At 48.6% G+C, this 20,810-nt stretch overlaps 1 protein-coding gene across 2 annotated transcripts in view; it reads left to right on the forward strand.

The window, feature by feature from the left end:
• LOC144784260 (mitochondrial Rho GTPase 2-like) overlaps positions 1-20,810 on the forward strand; it is a 1,917,079-nt gene that overhangs the window by 1,327,848 nt on the left and 568,421 nt on the right. For both annotated transcript variants that reach the window (XM_078662926.1, XM_078662927.1), the window contains exon 42: positions 3,952-4,036. In XM_078662926.1, coding sequence (XP_078519052.1) covers positions 3,952-4,036 — 85 coding nt within the window. The remainder of the gene's footprint in view (positions 1-3,951; positions 4,037-20,810) is intronic.

A 20,810-nucleotide genomic window follows, 5' to 3' on the forward strand; every position in this document is an offset into this window, starting at 1 on the left:
CGGTTGGAAACAAGTACTACAAGCCGACCGCTAAAAACAATCTACTACACTTCACCAGCTATCATCCACGGGCACTGCGGGAAAATCTTCCGTATGGCCAGTATCTGAGGCTTAGGCGCAATTGTAGTAATTTGTCCACCTACAAGCAACAAGCTACTGCATTGACCACCAAATTGGAACATAGAGGGTACCCGAAGGGGATAATTAAGAAAAGCCAGAAGAGGGCTAGACACCAACAAAGGGATGCTCTTCTGGAAGATAACCCCCCATCGACAAATGGTGAGATCCCTCTAACATGTGTAACAACTTTCAATCCACTATCAAATGCAGTGAGCAAGTGCATATCCAAAAATTGGAGGATTATCACCAGCAATAAAAAACATTGGCAGAAGCCTCTCTTTTCATATAAAAGGGCTACCAGTCTCAAGGACTCCCTGGTCCACACGCGACCCAGGGACGACAACATTAACAATCAAATACCTAATGTCCTCAATGCATAGGGTTTACCACCGGTCATTGGTCACCATCCGTGTGGGAATTGTAATATTTGCCATCTCACCTCCCACACTAAGTTCCTTGACCTGGCAGATGGCACACGCTGGGAGCAGCGCTGCCATACAAATTGTAATACCTCAAATGTTGTGTATTTGATTACCTGTAGGTGCGGACTATTATATGTGGGAATGTCAACCAGACGTATAAAAATCAGGATCTGCGAACATTGCAGTAATATACGCTGTAAAAAATCTTCCACCAAATTGACATCACATTTCTTACAATTCAATCATACACCGAACGACCTAGAATGGACAATCCTTGAGTACTTGGATAACGCTTCTGAATCCACGTTATTTGAGAAAGAACAGCGTTGGGTGTATCGCCTGGGCACTAATAAAACTGGCCTTAACGATGATATACCATGGGCTAGTGTGCTCAAGAGATAGAGAGGTTAAGCTCTGACTTCAGTTGACAGCTCCTTTTAGTTGACAGCATCTCCATTCATTCAACCTGCTCTATGCACCATTTGGCAGAAGTGAGTCCTGAGCACCCTCTAAGCACCGCACGATACGCTGAGACTGACCAAATATCAGATATATATAAACTTATGCTCAAATATGCACATACTTCCCCCTTTTTTGCTGGCCTGGATTAATATCCTCATTAGAATACAGGAAAGGTACACACCGTTTAGGTGTATCCATCTCCTATGCATATATATTTCTGCCATTTATGTACATGACGAGAGGACATTTGCACTGGGTTTCGAACCCCCACCCGTGCAGCCGTCTTCCCGGGTCTATTTCCCTTTAACCCGGTGGGCGCGTCACTGCCCACGTGTACCTCAGAACCTACCACGGAGCGTGTGCTTTTAAACCACTACCCCTGCCTCTCTCGGCATTCCCGGAAGACAGCAGCCGAGAGAGTAGGTACATTGCGGGGAGCCGCGGAGGTGAAAGTAAGTTCTTCTTTAACATTGACCTTGCCCTTTTCTAAGTTTCCCGAGGGTCATGTCCCGGTTTAACTTTCGGGCGGTCTTGTTTTTCGACAGCTGTACACCGCGTGAAGATGTCCCGCGCTGTCTTTTCCAACGGCGCATGATTTTGCCTCCAATGAGGTTGGTTTATTCCTCTTTTGCGTCTCTTTTACTTGGAGGGGGGGTGCCCTTGTCCATTCATTGATATTGATCCTCACTACCTGTGAGTTTTTAATATAAAATAAATAATATATATACCATCCTAAACACTGCCCTTTTATTTGACCATACCGTTTCATAATGGTGAAACGAACTAAACACTGCTCGCCACAATTTATTCAACCGAGCCAATGATTGATACCCGTTACATCATTTGGACGGGAAATCACGTACGTCTAGGGGCAACTAACCCCTCGCTCTGGGGCAACACCCCTTGTTTGGCGTGATACCTTTTAATTCGGACGCCATAACCTGTACATTAGAGTGATCAGAACTGCATCTGACAGAAGAAATTATTAGCTAATTTCTCTCCATGTGTCTCTGTTTGTCTGTCTTTTTCCCTTACAGGTTTTTTATGTATCACTACTGAATTTGTAGTGATCAAATCACGAAAATTTCCCGATTTCTAACACTGTATATATTTTTCACACTACGAGCCTCCTTGGAGGGTGCGCCTTAGCGCGCGCACACCACCGGAGGACTTTGATTAAGGTCCTGACGAATACTGAGCAAAAAGCAACTCACAGCAGAAACATGTTGACCATTGTTTGATTCTGATTAGGATTCCGGTTCCCTAATTTAGAACCTGAGGAGTCCGCCCACCTTGTTTTTATTTAATGCAGGTTGGCCATTATTAAAGATTTTTGTAAAGGCACAACCTTGCATTTTTTAATACACCTACACTTTCACTATTAGTCACCTCCTAATTTCGGCACTGTTGCACTCACCACATCCTGCTCCGCTGTAATCAGGCGTCGTAGCACGCTGGGGGGACATTCGGTCACCCCAGCGGGGACCCAATGATGAAGCATGTCACCAGCTAGTGGTGAGTGAGGGTCCTTTTAATAAGTAAGGTTCTGCCCTCGTTTTAGCACAGGGTGATTTTCAAAGCCCTTTAGGTTTCTTCTCCAATGAAGGACCCATCGGGTGTACTTAGGGAGACAGCCTTTTTTCCTTGCTAGGTGCTAGTATGCTAGTGTGTGAGTATTGATCACACTAGCGACACTAAGCGGGAAAATATCACACATATTCTTTGATATGATTTAAATCCCAGTCACTCCTTTGTTGTTATTATACTATGATATATATATACAGTGCGCTTAGTGATGCTGCAAGGTGAGGGGACACTCTATCTACACAAATATACAGGTCCACCTGGGAGCCAGGAGACAGGGTACTCACATGCCCCGCCGCAACTCTCCCGTGAGTTGTGGCCGCTCTCCAGCCACCTCCTAGGGACTCCACCAGTCTTTGGTCCAAATGTCCTCGTCCTCGCCTCCGGTCTTCTCTTCTCCGCTGCCTCCGCTACCTCCGTTCTCCACCTCCGTTTCTCTGCACGCTGTCTCCTGCCACGAGTCCGCCGCCTTGAACGCTCTCTCCTCGCTTCTGTCGGCTTTTCCGGGTTCCGGGTCGGGATCGAGGGCGGGACTTCCGGGGTCAGCGTAAGGTCCTTCCGGTCTTCCATCTAGCGTGATTGGTTCCTGCATGGGAAGAGAAAGGGGAGGAGTCCGTGTTGCCAGGGACGCGGTATGGTCGGGTTCGGAGCCCAGAGAGTTCGTGCTGAGCCATCGCCCAAGGGAGGTAGGGGACGTTTCCGTTCCACACTTCTGCACTACAGTCAGCTGGTTTTTTTCCCTTAAGATATTCTACTAGCACTAGGAGCAATCTGGTGTGACAAACTTAGGTGTTTGTAAACACTTGGAGCAATACAGGTGACCCGCATGTCAATATCAACGTTCAGTGTCTTCCAAAACAAAATCGTGAATCCGGTATTTGTAAAGCGTGAACTACTCACCCTTACGCGTCTCAAGACGCTGGGGGCCGTCGTGGAAATTCAGTGAGTTATTGCCCAGAGTCACATGGTGCTGAGCTGATCTGCCGCCGGAGCCAGGGATCAAACCGTGAGCCCTGTACTCCGAAGTCAGCTGTCCCGGCCGCTGCAAACATTTAATAGGACCTATGGAGGGCTCATCTTTCCTTCATAAGAGTTTCCCTTTATTAGCTTTCAGCACAGCCTTGTGTTACACCTCAGTACATAAGATACAGTCATGGTCTGCATAGACATAGAAAACTGTGATTGAGTACATTTCTTGGATGTAAAGTTTTTTTCATGATTTCTCTTGGGGAATTGTTAAGGCCTGTGTTGGTCTGCACAAACAGCAGGCCCCAGGACCAACTACATGATTGATTTTGTGTGCATATTAGTAGAGAGCCTGGTAGTCTAAATATTAATCTCTGTTATTTTTATTTTCTCTCAGGTGCTAAGGAAGATTCCACTATCACACTTTGCAACCTCCCTGAGTCTTTCCTCTGCATCACCTTTATTAGTGGTTGGGTCTAATGGTGAGTAAGAGAGTACATTATCATTTTCCAACTCCATGTAGGTTCAGGTGGCTGAAAATGCAAAAACATATTGTTCTATCCTCTCCCTTGTGGATGTCATTTGAATGGATAAGTAAGAAATTACTTGAGTTATTTCACCCACATCTTTGGTAGACTTTGAAATGTAATCATGTTGAGAAGCATAGTGTAAATCATTGTGAAATTTATACTGGATCAAACCTGAATATTGACATTGTAAGTGACTTCTAGATGTGAATGTCAGCAATGCTGAGGTGGAGCAGTTGCCTTCATTTACCCCCCAACCCATTCTGGGAGAAGATCACATTACATGACCTGCAGATGGACCAGTGCAGGTGTCAAAAATTGGCATCTGCCACATCTGAGGGACATGGAGAGGTTGCTCCCTCTATCACAGTTCCTTCCACCTTTTCCATGGATTCCCCCCACCACCCAGAGGGAGCTTGAATGAGAGTCTTTGCAGGGAGAAATACAGGTGCACCCCTATGATCTTGAAATCCATGGTGTTTTTGGTAGTTTATGTGCGAAAAAACAAGGACCCCGTGATACGGATAAGGTTCCTGGGTCAGGGTAAATAATGCATGTGAAGAAACGTACCCAGGCAAACAGTATGACTACTGGCACAAGTTAGATGGCAAACAAAACAGAATTAATGATACACAACTGTATTAGCATATAAAGTACATTTTAATGAATTTCATAAAAAAAAGTCATGAGTGAAATCATTGACATAATGATAAAATTTGATAAAAAGATAAGTTCATTATCACATATGCATTGATTATATAAAGATTATTAAACAAAAATTTGGATGGTTTCCTGTCTACGCGTTTCGACACGTTGGCGGTGTCTTCCTCAGGACTTTACCATCATGTTTTTGTAAATAAATAAATAGTCTTTTAAATTTTGTCCTTATGCTAAACAGTAAACAGCGCTAAATGCAGTTTGCCAATTTCTAGGGGCCAGTAATATATTCAGCTTTCATGATATACCGCATAACAATGATTAAAAATAACAGTGTGTGTCAAACAGACATGCTTATATTTGCATTAATTGAAAAACAGAATAGTTGACATGTCATGTAACATTAGTTACTACTGGGATACATAGAACAGAGTAATAAACATGCTTGCTATAGCATTTGAGAAGTAAACAATTAATCTTCCGTATGGTATTTACATAGTTGGAATGCACATAAAACGAGATCATAGGAAAATGCTTCAGGTGATAAGCTTAAGGGTAGAAAAGAAAAGTAAAAGATAGGGTAGAAAAGAAAAGTAAAAGAGAGGATGGTGTTTGTTTACTCATTATGAGTGTTGCATCGGTTGAGTTTAGTCTAATTTAGATAGCGAGTCCAGAACAAGGGGGGCATATTTAGATAGCAAACCCAGAGCACTGGGGCCTATTTATACATTATATATCGTTATAGGGACATAGTATTTCATCACGATATTATTTATACCAAAGTACCTGCATTTGTGGTAGAGAGACCGATGATAATATACTGCAGTGGTTTGTGTTGTATCCAAAAAGCAGTTATCTATAGATTTACAGGGCAGAAATAAACATAAACTCTATCTTAGTTCAATATTGCACAGGTCAACCTTCTTAACGATGTTCACAGTTTCATTTAACTCTCACCTGTCTATATAGGTCTTGATGGCAACTAAGTTTCAACTTCTTATAAGTAATTCTATGTAGGACCTTGCAGCTTCTCAGTCAAATGGAATTACAATTGTCAGTGATCTAAAAATACACAAAGCTGAAATAAGAAGCTTGCTTCTGAATGGTTGCGCTGAAAATCACTGTATTTTTATCTCTCTTACCTGTGTTGCTTGAACTAATGGCAAAGCGAAGTAAAACGGAATGATGCAATTAAAATAGTTGTCCAGCCTAATGGAGTGAAATCTTGTTCGGGTACCGGCTCTCTGTTCAAAGCAAGTCAAAGGTGTTCAGGATTACATGTTTGCCAGGGCAATTACTCTTTTTAAGATTCTCTCAAGGTTAGGTGACTCTCTGTAACTAAATAACTATGAACACAAGGCTGGATGTTTCAAAAGATTGAAAGAATAACGCGGCGTTTTTATTTCATAGCCGTGTTACAGTGATTTAAGATTTTGCTTAAAACCGGGTAACGTCAAAGGTGTTTAGAGTGTTATGTTTGCCCAGGTAATTGCTATGGTGAGATTCTTTCAAAGGCAGCCAACTATCTACAGCTGATTAATTTTAGACACGAGGCTGGATGTTTCAAATAATTGAAAGAGTAGCGCGGCGTTTTTACTTCAAAGCCGTGTTGTGTTACATTGATTTACGATTATACTTAAAGCCAGATACCGTGATTCTTGAGGTTGATCACGATAAGTTATTCCACGGTTGTCTGTAGTTGCAACATATATGCAGACAGTTAATGGCACTACTAGCACGATGATAGCGCATGTATGCTGATTGTTTCTTACCCATATACGGCGAAGTGAAAACGTACCGGAATTACGTTGTTTGCCAAGCAGTAACGGTTTACGGTATCAGACGTCCGGCTATCTAAAGTAGAAAAACGCCGTTTATAAGTATTAATATTACGGTATCTTAGACAGGTTTATGATTCTAATTTGCGCTAGCTTCCATTCTGATAGATACATCTGCCGTGTGGATTCCTCACCTTGTGAATATCCCCTTGCGTCAGCAACATTCGGAAATTCTTTTTGTAGCTTCGCGCCGACGTGGATCCGGACGTCACAGAGGCACGGCACCGCTCGCGACTCCGCTGACGTCACCGACGCCTATAACAGGCCCACGCCGGCGTGATGACATCAGTTCCCTTTTTTCCGCGTCGTCGACGCTAACGGTTTTCAGGGATCGTACTGTAGCTTTACAGTAACTTTGTTACTGTTATCATTCTATTGTGTCTATCTCTGTACTCTTCGAAATGTCGTCGAAGAAGACTGGATTTAAAGCTTGCGGCGAATGTGGCAAGACTATGTCTATCACCGATCCTCACGAATGCTGTGTTTGGTGTTTAAGCTCCAACCATGACGTCGAGGACTGTCCTTGCTGCAAGAAAATGACTCTGAAGGCTTTAAGAGAAAGAGAGACGAAACTCCTCGTGGCAAAATTGAAAAGTAAGAAAGTTAAGAAATCTTCGAAGTCTCGACCTCGTCGGTCGAGATCGAGGTCAAGGTCTCGTTCGAGGTCACGCTTGGAGTCGTCTTCGGCTCACGCTTCAAAGTCTTCGAGAAAGAAACATAAGAAGAGGAGCCATGAGTCACGTCATCACTCTGAAAAGGACTCTAGTTCAAGACCAAAGTCCCAGGTCAAACTTCTGAGCAAGGAAGTGGAGATTTCGGAGTCGGAGCATGGTGAGGATTCACGTCGGGATTCACCCGAATCTCAGAAGAAGGTCCGTTCTCCGGTTCCATCCAATCCTTCTGGTCAGGAGGATGAAGGTGAGGAGCAGGGGGCTGGTGAAGTCGAGGTTCCGGTTCCTGCGGGTTCGTCGACCCCGGTTCCTGGACTCGATGAAGAGGTCGACGTCGTATCGACTCCGCCTCCTCAGGAACAACCCAGAGGTCCATATCCTGAATTTCCAACTCCAGGTCAGGATCCTTCTCAGTTCCTGAACGCCATGTTTGGTGTCTATTCTAGGGCAATGTTCCCGTCTGGTGCACCTGTTGGTCCCACGGGCCCGATGGCCTTTAATTTGGGTGTTCCCCAGGCTTACGCCCCTGCGCCCTTCATGCCTTTTATGCCGGCTATACCACCGCATTGGCATTTTCCGACACCACCGGTGTCGTCGACGCCGAAGCGCACGACACCGTTTCCGTCGACGCCGATTCCATCGACGCCGATGCATATGACTCCGAGGCAGGATTCCGCCCGACCTCGTATTGAAAGACCTCGTCCGACTTCGGGTTCGACGCTGGCACCGACCCCGTCGGAGTCGATTCCGAATCCATTGGCTTCCGTTGTGAAGGAAAGATCTCGGAGAAAGGCCCAGAGACTTCTGGAAGAGGAAAGATATCAATATTCAGATACTGAAGAAGGGGAGTTACAGGATTCTGAGGATCCTTTTGAAGACTTGTGTGAGGCCAGTGGGCTTAAACTATCACCTGAATGGGAATTGGCTTCAGTGTCAAATGTACCTTCAAAGGAGGTGGTGCCTTATCACACCGTTATTAAAAAGGCAGCGAGCTTATTGAATATTACTCTGCCCACTGCTGATTATAAGCCTAATATTTTGACTGAGGTGCTTCATTCACCCTCATCTATTATTGAACCTATGTTACCCTTCAACGAGGCTTTATCTGAGCCCATCTATGAGGTTTGGAAGAAACCTTTATCTGCTCCTGCAGTTTCTAGGACAGTGGCAAGGAGATATAGAGTTGCTCCTGAGGACCCTGCATTTTTATCAACACATCCCCTGCCTGAGAGTTTGGTGGTGCAGGCTGCCTGCTCAAAGAAATCTGCTGGTGCTTTTCCACAGGTTCCTGGAGATAAAGAATCCAGAAAACAAGACCAAAGTGCCAAGAAGGTTTTCTCATCAGCCAGTATGGCGTTAAAATCAACCAACGCAACGTGTCTGATGGGGAGATATATCCATGCCTTGATGGATTCTGTCAAGCAGCTGATTCCGAAGATTCCTGAAGATGACAGGAAGGATTTTCAAGAAGTTATTTCGGACACTCAGGCAGCTGCGAGACAGGTCATTCAGAGTGGTCTGGACACTGCTGATTCGGTGGCAAGGGTCATGGGCTCATCCGTGGCCACTAGGAGAGCTGCCTGGCTTAAATCATCGGAGTTCTCTGCAGACGTCCAGTCTGTTTTGATGGACTTGCCTTTTGATGGATCAGGATTGTTTGGCAAGAAGGCTGATGCTGCCTTGGAACGTTTTAAGGACAGTAGGGCCACTGCAAAATCTTTGGGTCTTCAGTCCAGGGGTACTACTGGAAGACGCTTCAGGGGGTTTGGAAGATCTTCCTTTCGTTCATACAGACCATCCCAGCAGCAGCCTCAACAGCAGCAGAATACACTGTACAAGTCGTACAGGGGCAGACAAAGATCCCGCCCTAGAGGTCGTCAAGCTTCCTCCTCCTCCTCCTCCTCTCCTTCCCAACCCCCGGCCAACGCAGCAAAGCAGCCCTAGATCCGCCATTCCGGATCATGTGGGCCCAGTGGGGAGTCGGCTTACACATTTTCTACAAGATTGGGAATTAATAACATCGGATCTTTGGGTTCTCAATCTTGTAGAGAATGGGTATGCACTTCCTTTTCAGGAATTCCCTCCCAATTACCCTCCTTGCCAGGGTTATTGTTCGGAGGACCACCTTCTTCTTCTACAGGAAGAAGTCCTGGCCTTGTTCCGAAAAGGTGCGATAGAGGTGGTTCCAGAGCAGGAGAGGGGTCAGGGGTGCTACTCCCGGTATTTCCTGATCCCCAAGAAAGGCTTCGTCCAATCCTGGATCTTAGGATTTTGAACCTTTACCTGAAACAGGAAAAGTTCAAGATGCTCACTCTTGCGCAGGTTCTTCAAGCGCTGCTGAAAGAAGACTGGATGGTGTCGATCGACTTGCAAGATGCGTATTTTCATATTCCCATCTTGAAGTCGCACAGAAAGTATCTCCGTTTTACGGTTGGGTCACAACACTACCAGTTTTGGTCCTTCCGTTTGGTCTTACTACTGCGCCTCGAGTCTTCACCAAGGTGATGGCAGTGGTGGCAGCTCATCTCAGGAGAACGGGGATACATGTGTTTCCGTATCTAGACGACTGGCTGATCAAAGCGGAGTCGCCGGAGAAGGTGCTCCATCATCTGCAAGAGACAACTCAGTTGTTACACAGGTTGGGTTTTTCGATAAATGTACCCAAGTCTCACCTGGTGCCCTCACAGCGCAACCTGTTCATAGGTGCGGTACTGGACACTACTGTGTGTCGTGCATTCCCTCCTCCTCAAAGGATTCGCGACATACAGGAGATGATTCCTTTGTTTTACAATGGAGCGGTCGTTCCAGTCCTGAAGGTCCTTCGCCTGCTCGGTCTGATGGCTTCTTGCATTCTATTGGTAAACCATGCACGCTGGCAAATGAGGGCGCTCCAGTGGTGCCTCCGCAGGCAGTGGTATCAGCACAACGGAGATCTCAGGAAGTCAGTGAGGATCTCCAGAGAAACTGCAGCGGATCTGTCTTGGTGGAGCGTGGAAGGCAATCTGTCTCAAGGGAAGCCTTTTCAGATTCCTCCATCGGTTGCCACAGTGATATCGGATGCATCCACTCTCGGGTGGGGTGCTCATCTGGGGGACCTGGAGGTCAAGGGTCTTTGGTCTCCAGAGGAAAGGTTGCTTCACATCAACCTTTTAGAATTGCGGGCGATACGTCTGGCGCTCAAGGCCTTCCTCCCTTCCCTTCGCGGTCAGTCTGTTCAGGTCCTGACGGACAACACGACCGCGATGTGGTACATCAACAAACAGGGAGGAGTAGGGTCGCAGTGTCTCTGCAGAGAGGCTCTGCGTCTCTGGTCCTGGGTTCAGGACCATCAGATTTGTCTGATGGCAAATCATCTGGCCGGGGTTCAGAACCTTCGTGCAGACAGTCTCAGTCGGCAGTTCTCTGCCGACCACGAGTGGAGGCTCCATCCAGAGGTAGCGACATCTTTCGGATGTGGGGGACTCCTCAGGTGGACCTGTTCGCCACTCACGAGAACGCTCACTGCCTGTCATTCTGCAGTCTCCAGTATCCGTTGCAAGGAGCCTTGGGGGACGCGTTTCAGTTGAGTTGGGGAAATCAACTCCTTTATGCGTTTCCTCCCATACCTTTGATTCCTCGTGTTCGGAGGAAGATTCGCCAAGACCGGGCCCAAGTAATATTGATCGCCCCGGATTGGCCAAGAAGGGTGTGGTATTCAGACCTTCTCCACCTCTCCTCTCACCCGCCGCTCCGTCTCCCTCACAGGGCAGACCTCCTCTCTCAGATGGAGGGGCAGGTTCTACACCCCCCACCTCCAGACCTTACACCTTCATGCCTGGAGATTGAACGGGGCAGCCTGATTTCTTTTTCTCTCCCTCATGATGTGGTGGATGTCATTTTGTCAGCCAGGCGTGACTCCACTAAGTCCATCTATTCTTATAGGTGGTCTAAATTTGTTGCTTGGTGCAGGGAGAAGTCTATAGACCCTTTGAGGGCCCATTTATCTGATGTGCTTCAGTTTGCCCTTTCTCTGGCTCAGCAGGGGCTTGCTGTTGCCACGGTGAAGGGTTATCTTTCTGCGCTGTCGGCTTTTATCTGTTTGCCTGACCAGCCTTCTCTTTTTAAATCTTCTATTGTTTTAAGGTTTTTGAAGGGCCTCACTAATAAGTTCCCTCCTACCCCTTTTATTGTGCCTCAGTGGGATTTGAATCTAGTTTTGACATTTTTAATGGGTGCTCCTTTTGAGCCTCTTCACAAATGTCCCATGAGGCTTCTGACTTTCAAAACTGTTTTCCTCGTTGCAATAACCTCGGCAAGGAGGGTAAGTGAGCTTCAAGCTCTTAGTTCCAAGCCCCCATTCCTGACCATTCATGCTGAACGAATGGTTCTTAGGACCAGGGCTGCTTTTCTGCCAAAGGTGGTGACTCCTTTCCATCTTGGTCAATCCGTTACCCTTCCTACCTTTTATCCTCCCCCTCACCCTTCCAAGGAGGAGGAGAGATTACACCGTCTTGACCCCAAGAGGGCGGTGTCTTTTTACTTTGGACAGGACTAAAGACTGTCGAGTGGACGACCAGCTCTTCATTGGCTTTGCTGGCTGCAAGAAAGGAAGAGCGGTCCATAAGAGGACTTTGTCGAGATGGATCGTCCTCTGCATTAAGATCTGCTACTCTTTGGCCGGTAAGGAACCACCAGAGTGTATAAGGGCTCATTCTACTAGAGCTAAATCTTCGACCTCTGCATTGGCTAGAGGTGTGCCTGTAGAGGATATTTGTAGAGCGGCAACTTGGTCTTCCCTCCATACTTTCGCGAAGCATTACTGCTTGGATTCCGAAGTGAGGAGGGACGGTCACTTTGCGCGCTCTGTCCTTCAGGATTTCCTGGTCTAGAAGAGTGGACACCCTCCTCCGGGAGTGGGGACTGCTGTGGGACTCTATTCACAAGGTGAGGAATCCACACGGCAGATGTATCTATCAGAAGAACAAGTTACTTACCTTCGGTAACGCTTTTTCTGGTAGATACTATATCTGCCTGTGGATTCCTCACTGACCCACCCGCCTCCCCGTTGTCCACTCTTCTATACCAGTGTTTATATAATGTATTATTTTATTATTGTCAAGGAGTTGTTTATTTCAAATGTTTTATTGCATTTGCTTCACACTGTGTGTGTTACCTTGATTTCTATACTGCGCATACTGTGTATATGTCTATTGTCATCGGTCCGTCCGTGTGCCTCGAAGGCACGGAGAAAAGGGCGGAACTGATGTCATCACGCCGAGGTGGGCCTGTTATAGGCGTCGGTGACGTCAGCGGAGTCGCGAGCGGTGCCGTGCCTCTGTGACGTCCGGATCCACGTCGGCGCGAAGCTACAAAAAGAATTTCCGAATGTTGCTGACGCAAGGGGATATTCACAAGGTGAGGAATCCACAGGCAGATATAGTATCTACCAGAAAAAGCGTTACCGAAGGTAAGTAACTTGTTCTTCGGGCTCCTACCTGTAATGGACGAAAGAGCGGCGTACCGTCTTAACACGACCTAACGGCTGAGGCCTCAGTAAAAGAATCTGAGTTAGTTGTACTGGTGGGTTTATATATTGCATTACGCCATTGGTTGTCAGAGCTGGATGGTTTCTTAAAGGTGTATAACTTAGTTAGTCGTACGTTGCTTACTTAAAGGTGTATTACTTAATTGTCCATATGTTATTCAATACATTCTTCATAGTGTAAGTAGCAGGACAGAGCTGATATATTGCAGAGTTGGTATAGTGCACAAATGGAAGCAGGGCGGGGAAAGGACGAGGCTCGAGCGCCAGCGGGCAGTAAAGGTATTAGTTCATTTGACACACTGACTAGGGCACATAGTTTTTGATTATTGAAAGAACCTAATCTGATCTGTGGTCTAATTTTGTTTATTGATTACTTCAGAGAATGGCGTTCTCCCACGGTAATTCATTATTTAAACCATGGGTAAAAGTCCCCAAGGAGAAGATCCAGAATACTTCTTTCTTTTTTCTGATTTTATCACCACCATTGTTATTAGGTGGGTGGATCTTTTCCAGGATACGCCATCTGATGTCAGATGGAGAGTGTTGGAATTCACAGAAGTAGTTCACAAGTGGGGCTGTTACTTTGCGTGTTTTGATGGCAGATCTATGCTCTGTGAGACGGGTTTTTATTGCACGGGAGGTTTCGCCCACATAGCCCAAATTACATTGGCATATAATCAGATATATTATGTTGCATGTGTTACATGTCCACAGCTCTTTTGCTTGTATATTAAATTGGTTGAAGATAAATGTTTCTCCCGGTATGATGCAGTTGCATGATTGGCAAGAACCACACCTGGATGTGCCCTTAATGGCATTAGCACCTTGGATTGATTTTTGTAAGAAAGGGGTTTTGGTGGTTGCTGCAGTATACCGTGATCGAACTACTAGGTCTTTTAAATTTTTATTACGACGGTGTGCAAACAGAGGTTTTTTAAGTTTGGGTTGTGACGAATCTACATTTAGTAGGTGCCAGTTGGCATTGATGATTTGCTTAACTGTGGCATTCAGCGTGGAGTGCTTCGTAATACACACTAGTTTTGGTTCTTGTTGTTCTTTTTGTGACATAAGTAAGGCATCTCGATCGTAAAATCGGGCTCTTTTATATGCTTCTCTGACGAGGCGATGTGGATAGCCTCGTTCGAGAAATGTTTGTTTCATTGTTATTGAATGGGAGTCGTAGTCCTTGAGGTTTGTACAGTTTCTTCTCACTCTGAGAAATTGTGAGAAGGGGATGCCATCTTTCTGGTTTCTTGGGTGGTAGCTCGAGAAGTAGAGCAGGGTGTTCCTTGCTGTAGGCTTTGTGTATAAATCTACCTCTAGCACGTTGGATTCATTCCTGATATAGATATCCAGGAACTCAACTTGCGTTGAGCTAATGTGTGCAGTAAAGCGGAGATTGTCATCTGCAAGATTGAGCCAATCCAGAAATTCTTGTAGAGTCTGTTCCCCATTGGTCCAGATGAAAAAAATATCATCGATGAATCGGTACCAATGGGAAACAGACTCAAAGAATGGGGCCATTTCATTATATATATGTTTGGACTCAAATAGAGCCATATATATATTGGCTATTGATGGAGCCATCGCTGCCCCCATACTGACGCCCTTTGTTTGCTGGTATAGGTGCTCACCAAACTGAAAGACGTTTTCTTTAAGGACTAATGACAGGCATTCAAAAATGAACGATTTACAACATGGTATCTGGTACATCTCTATGAACCACATGGTCGCCTCTATTGCTTCTTTTTGTGGGATGTTACTATATAGGGATTCAACATCCAAAGTGACCATTAGGTCACTGTCTTGATTAAAAGGTAGATGTTCAACCTTTGTGATGATTGATCCTGTATCTTTAATGTAAGCGGGAGTTAGTGGAATATACGGTCTGAGAACATTATCTAGATATTTTGAAATGGCCTCAGTAGGGGTACCTATTGTTGAAACAATTGGGCGATAGGGAGGGTCTTGCTGATTTTTATGCATTTTAGGTGTACCATAAATGCAGGCTATCTTTTTTTGAGATTTGTTCAAAAATTCATATTCCTTTTTATTGATTACTTTTTCATTGAGTGCTTTAGTTGTAAGTTTTTTGAATTGTTTTGACTACTCTGACTGTGGGGTTGATTGTGATTTTTTTGTAAAACAGAGGGTCATTTAACATGTTTAGCATGTTAATCTCATAGGTGGTGGAGCCGATGAGAACGATGCCACCTCCTTTGTCACTACTCTTAATAACAATGGATTTATTATTTTTCAAGTTGTTAAGGGATATATGTTCTTCTTTGGAGATGTTGTATCTCGGTTTGGGTACAAACCGCAGAGCATTTTCCAGTCTGGTTAAGACAACTTTTTCAAATATTGCCATCTCTGGGCCTATTTGGTCCAATGAGGGAGTAAGAGTAGATGGTAGGGCTTCGATATTATTTGTTCTACTATCTTGATCAATATCGTCTTTATTCATAAAAAACTTCTGTAGTCTTATTTTTCTGAAGAAGGAGTGTATGTCCTGGTGTAATTCAAATATGTCTACATTTGAATGGGGAACAAATGTTAATCCTTTCGTTAATAAAGACACGTCTGATGCATCAAGCTGGTGATTTGAAAGGTTAAAAATGGGTATTACATCCATTGTCTTTGATATTGCTTGTTTTTGGTAGTTTAGTCACCACATGCTTCACTGCAGGTTCAAATGGAGACGAAAGTCGACGTCAAGGAAATATTCTTCTTTAGACAACATTATGTAGGTCTTTTAACCTGTCTTCGGATTGGGTATGCAAGATAAAAATAAATAAAATAAGCGTGCTGTGCCTGCTAATGAATTCTAATAGCTGCCTCAGCAAAGTCTTCTCCAACATGTTTGCAGAAGAAATACAAGCCACTGAACAAAACCTCTTTGATTCTTTGTGCAGATCCACCACCAGAATTGGTATCCGTTTCAGTTGTAAAGAAATATCATCCTCTCCATCTTCTGCAGCACTGCCTAAAAAGGAGAGTAAAAGAATGGATTTAGTTGAAAGGAAATTGTGTGGCACTTATGCAGCAGTTAAGACCAGTATAGGCCCCTCCATATGGGCTGAAGGCCCCCACACACCATCCTTATCTGAAAGAGACACGTTAGTGATAGATTCCTTACCTTAGAATATCTCCAGGTGTCAGACTGGATCCGGAAATTTTTTGCGTAGCAGTACCCTTGCGCGTCGGTAGGCGTCGTCTGCGGCTCCGCATCCGTCGTCGGCATCGTGGGCGCCGTGATGACGTCGTCGGACTACTTAGACGCCGCCTCCGCGTGCTGACGTCAGTTCTTCTTTTTTCCGCGCCAGCAGCGCAGATCCGGAAAAAGTGGTACCTTATTCACTTTTTGACTAAACTTTTTTGATCTTTTGATCATCTTCTTTCGAAGTCTTCGACTCCGAACGGTGCCGGTAGGGATGCCAGGTTTTAAGCCCTGTGATGATTGCGACCGGCTTATGTCGGTCACCGACCCTCACCGCCGGTGTCTCCACTGTCTCGGCGTCGACCACGACCACAAGACTTGTTCCGACTGCCCGGCCCTGACTTCGAAGGCTAGGCGGGAGCGGTCCCGTAAGCGGCTCGAACTCCAGCAGTCGGCCCCGCGCCGAGAGAGGTCCCGGTCTGGACGGAGGTCGAGGGACCGGTCGCGGGAGAGGAGCCATCGGAGCTCCGGGAGTTGACATCACTCCTCAGGGTCGAAGTCGTCAGGTAAGCACAAGAAGTCGAAGAGACGTCATCGCCCTTCCGACTCCCCCCGACGCTCGCGCGACGCGGCCGGGGGTTCAGGTGACACCGCCCACGCGGCTCCGTCGGAGTCGCAGGCGCTGCGTCCGGCCTCATACCCTCCAGTCCCTGGGCCTAACGCGGCGCCGGAGGAGATCGAGCGGTTCCTCATGGCCATAAGGTCCCTCTCTCCTCCGACGGGCTCCGCGGCGCCTTCGGGCCCAGCGGACCCGTCTGGGGGTCCTAGCGGGTCGGGGGCTTCGGCCCCGACGCTGTCGGATGCTTCGGCTCCGACGCTGCCGGCGCCTTCGGGCCCAGCGCCGCAGGGCCCCGCTGGATCCGGTTCCGGATCCGGGTCGTCGCCGGTGGACTTAACGACCTCCCCGGCGCCGGCTCCTCAGGTGTCACCCCCGGCGCCGTCCTCGGGCGGCGCCGTCCCCGATGCCTCCCTTGACCCGGTTCCGTCGCCGGAGCGGCCCCGCTGGGCGCCGCTTCAGACGCCGTTCGAAGAGTTCACTTTCCATGAACCGGCCCCATCATTTGCTATCCCTGAGTACCAGGAGATGGGTGATGAGGAGGATTGGGAGGGGTCTGAGGACCCTCTGACACAGGAGTGTCAGTCCCAGGACAGGGCAGGTGAACTTGGGGAGGCCAGTGGTATAGACACTTCGCCGGACACTGGCTTTGTCTCCCCTCCTACCGTGGCTACGGAGGAGGGGGCAACCTATAGTGTGGTGTTGATGAAGGCGGCCAAGGCCTTGGGCCTTGAGCTCCCCGTTGCGGCCGTGAGGACTAGCCTCCTCACTGAGGTCCTTAAGCCGCAATCATGCTCAGCCGAGCCTCTGCTGCCGTTTAACAAGGCCTTAACCGACGTTCTTTTGGGCACTTGGTCCAGGCCCGCTACAGGTTCGCCTGTAGATAGGAACGTGGCCAGACGCCACCGCCCGGCTCCGGGCGACCCTTGTTTCCTGTCCACCCACCCCACCCCTGAGAGCCTGGTGATCCAGGCTTCAAATTCCCAGACCGCATTCCCGTCGGCGCCGCCTGACAGGGAATCCAAGAGGTACGAGCAATACGGCAAGAAGGTATTCTCCTCCCTGAGTCTGGGACTGCGGTCTTCCAACACCGCGTGCCTCTTGGGCCGTTACACCCACTCTCTGTGGGATATGGTCGCGGACGTGCTGCCAGAATGCTTGTTGGATGTACGGGCTAAACTCGGCCAAGCCCTTGTGGAAGGCCGAGATGCTGCACGTTATTCGATCCGGTGTGGACTGGACACCACCGACTCTCTAGGCAGAGCGATGGCAACGACGGTGGCGATTCGTCGCCACGCCTGGTTGAGGTCCGCCAACTTCTCGGCTGATGTCCAGAATACACTCATGGACATGCCGTTTGATGGCCGTCGCCTTTTTGGCGACAAGGCAGACCATGCGCTTGAGCGCTTCAAGGAATCCAGGGCTACGGCCAAGTCCTTGGGCCTCTCGGCCCCGCGCCAGCAATCGGCTGCCTTTCACTCCTTTCGTGGCCATGGAAGGGGTGTACCCACACGTGCTGCCAGCCACGCTCCGCAGGGTAATACCCAACGGGGTGGCGGCTGTGGAAACCGCCGTGGCGGCGGTCGGGGACAACGGCGTGGTCAGTCCACACCTTCCCCCGCAGCATCCGCCTCAAAACCCTCCTAGTCCGTGCTTTCAGGCCCATGTGACGCCAGTGGGGGGCAGGGTTCGCCATCACCTCCTCCACTGGCGCACTGTCACGTCGGACAGGTGGCTGCTGCAAATCGTCCGAAGGGGCTACTCCCTCCCCTTCGAGGCGACCCCTCCAGCCATGCCACCGCAGTACCACCGCATATCGGGGGATCATTTGCGGCTTCTGCAGGAGGAAGTTACGGCCCTCTTGGCCAAGGGGGCCATCGAGCGCGTTCCTGGGTCAGAAGTAGGGTGTGGTTGCTACTCCCACTACTTTCTGGTACCCAAGAAGGGACCTAAGGAACATCAACGGCTTCCTCCGGAAGGAGAAGTTCAAAATGCTGACACTGGCTCAGGTCTTAGCTGCCCTGGACCCTGGAGACTGGATGGTAGCGTTGGACTTGCAGGACGCTTATTTCCACATCCCCATCCTGCCGGCCCACCGGCGCTACCTGCGGTTCACGGTTGGCCTCGAGCACTTTCAGTATACCGTGCTCCCCTTCGGCCTTACCAGCGCCCCACGGGTGTTCACAAAGGTGATGGCGGTGGTCGCAGCCCATCTGCGCAGGTTAGGGGTTTCAGTCTTCCCCTACCTCGACGACTGGTTGTTGAAGGCGGGCTCGCCCCAAACAGTCGTCAGCCACCTCCAGACAACGGCAGACCCTCCTGCACCTGCTGGGGTTCTCCCTCAATGTGCCGAAGTCACACCTGTGCCCCTCTCTGAAGCTCCTCTTCATCGGAGCGGTTCTGGACTCAGCACAGTTTCGGGTCTATCCTCCCGAACAGCGGGTCCGGGATATTCAGGCTCTGATTCCACTCTTTCAGCCCTTATCCCGGGTCTCGGTCAGGTTGACGCTGCGGCTTTTGGGGCTGATGGCATCCTGCATCCTACTGGTGCATCACGCCAGGTGGCGGATGCGGGCTCTGCAGTGGGACCTGAAGTTTCAGTGGGCCCAGCATCAGGGCAACCTGTCCGACCACGTCCTGATCTCGGAGTGCACTCCGAGACAACTGCAGTGGTGGCTCACGGACCGCGATTGGGTCAGAGGCAGATCTCTCTCCCTTCCCCAACCGGAGCACGTAGTTGTGACGGATGCGTCCCTCCAGGGCTGGGGAGGCCACATGGGAGAGGCGGAGATCAGAGGCCTCTGGTCTCCGGCGGAGGCCCGGCTCCACATCAACCTTTTGGAGTTGCGGGCGATTCGTCTAGCACTGAAAGCATTCCTCCCCTCTGTCCGGGGGAGTGTAGTGCAGGTGTTCACGGACAACACCACCGCTATGTGGTACTGCAACAAACAGGGCGGGGTGGGGTCGTGGACCCTTTGCCAGGAGGCTCTGCGCCTCTGGCAGTGGCTGGAACGCCAGGGCGTGACCCTGGTGGCTCAACACCTGGCAGGTTCTCTGAACGCCAGGGCGGACGAGCTCAGCCGTTGGTGCATGATGGATCATGAATGGCGTCTGAACTCGGACGTGGCGCAAGGCCTCTTTCAGCAATGGGGAGAGCCTTGGTTAGATCTATTCGCCACCGAAGAGAACGCACAATGTCATCAGTTCTGCGCGTTGGAATTTCCAAGGCGTCACTCGCTCGGAGACGCTTTTCGTCGCGAGTGGAGTTGCGGTCTGTTGTATTTCTTTCCGCCTATACCACTTCTGCCCAGAGTGCTGAAGAAGATCAAGCACGACCGGGCCCAAGTCATACTTGTGGCTCCGGATTGGGCACGAAGGTACTGGTATCCAGAGCTACTCAATATGTCAGTCGATCCCCCGGTTCGTCTGCCTCTTCGGGAGGACCTTCTGTCGCAGCAGCAGGGGACGGTCCTCCACCCGAACCTGTCCAGGCTCCACCTCCATGCTTGGAGATTGAGCGGCGACAGTTGAGGCCATTTGACTTGCCTCCTGAAGTCTGTAATGTCATTCTGGCAGCCAGGCGTCCCTCCACAAAGTCGGTATACGCCTGCAGGTGGAACAGATTTGTGGCATGGTGCACATCAAAGGCTGTGGATCCTCTTGCTGCCTCTCTCTCTGAGGTTCTTCTCTTCCTTCTTTCTCTTGCCCAGCAGGGCTCTGCTCTGGGCACTATCAAGGGCTACCTTTCTGCCCTTTCAGCCTTTCTGAGGCTGCCTGATCAACCTTCTTTGTTCAAGTCCCCTATTGTAAATCGATTTCTGAAGGGCATCACACACACGTTCCCTCCTGTTCCGTTTGTGATGCCTCAGTGGGACTTGAACCTTGTTCTTACATTTCTGATGTGTGCTCCCTTTGAGCCTCTTCACAATTGTCCTCTCCGTCTTCTCACTTTGAAGACTGCTTTCCTGGTTGCCATCACCTCTGCCAGGAGAGTGAGTGAGCTCCAGGCTCTTTCATGTACTCCTCCTTTCTGTCCATCCGGACAAGGTTGTGTTGCGTACTAAGCCATCTTTCCTGCCCAAGGTTGTCACGGCCTTCCACATCGGGCAGTCTATCACCTTGCCCACCTTCTTTCCGCCTCCGCATCCCTCTAAAGAGGAAGAGCGGCTCCACCCTATGGATCCAAAACGTGCGCTTTCATTCTATTTGGATCGCACACGCCAATTCCGGGTGGATGACCAACTCTTTGTTGGTTACGTGGGCGCT

The sequence above is a fragment of the Lissotriton helveticus genome, chromosome 10, assembly GCF_964261635.1.
Source record: "Lissotriton helveticus chromosome 10, aLisHel1.1, whole genome shotgun sequence".
Classification (NCBI taxonomy): domain Eukaryota; kingdom Metazoa; phylum Chordata; class Amphibia; order Caudata; family Salamandridae; genus Lissotriton; species Lissotriton helveticus.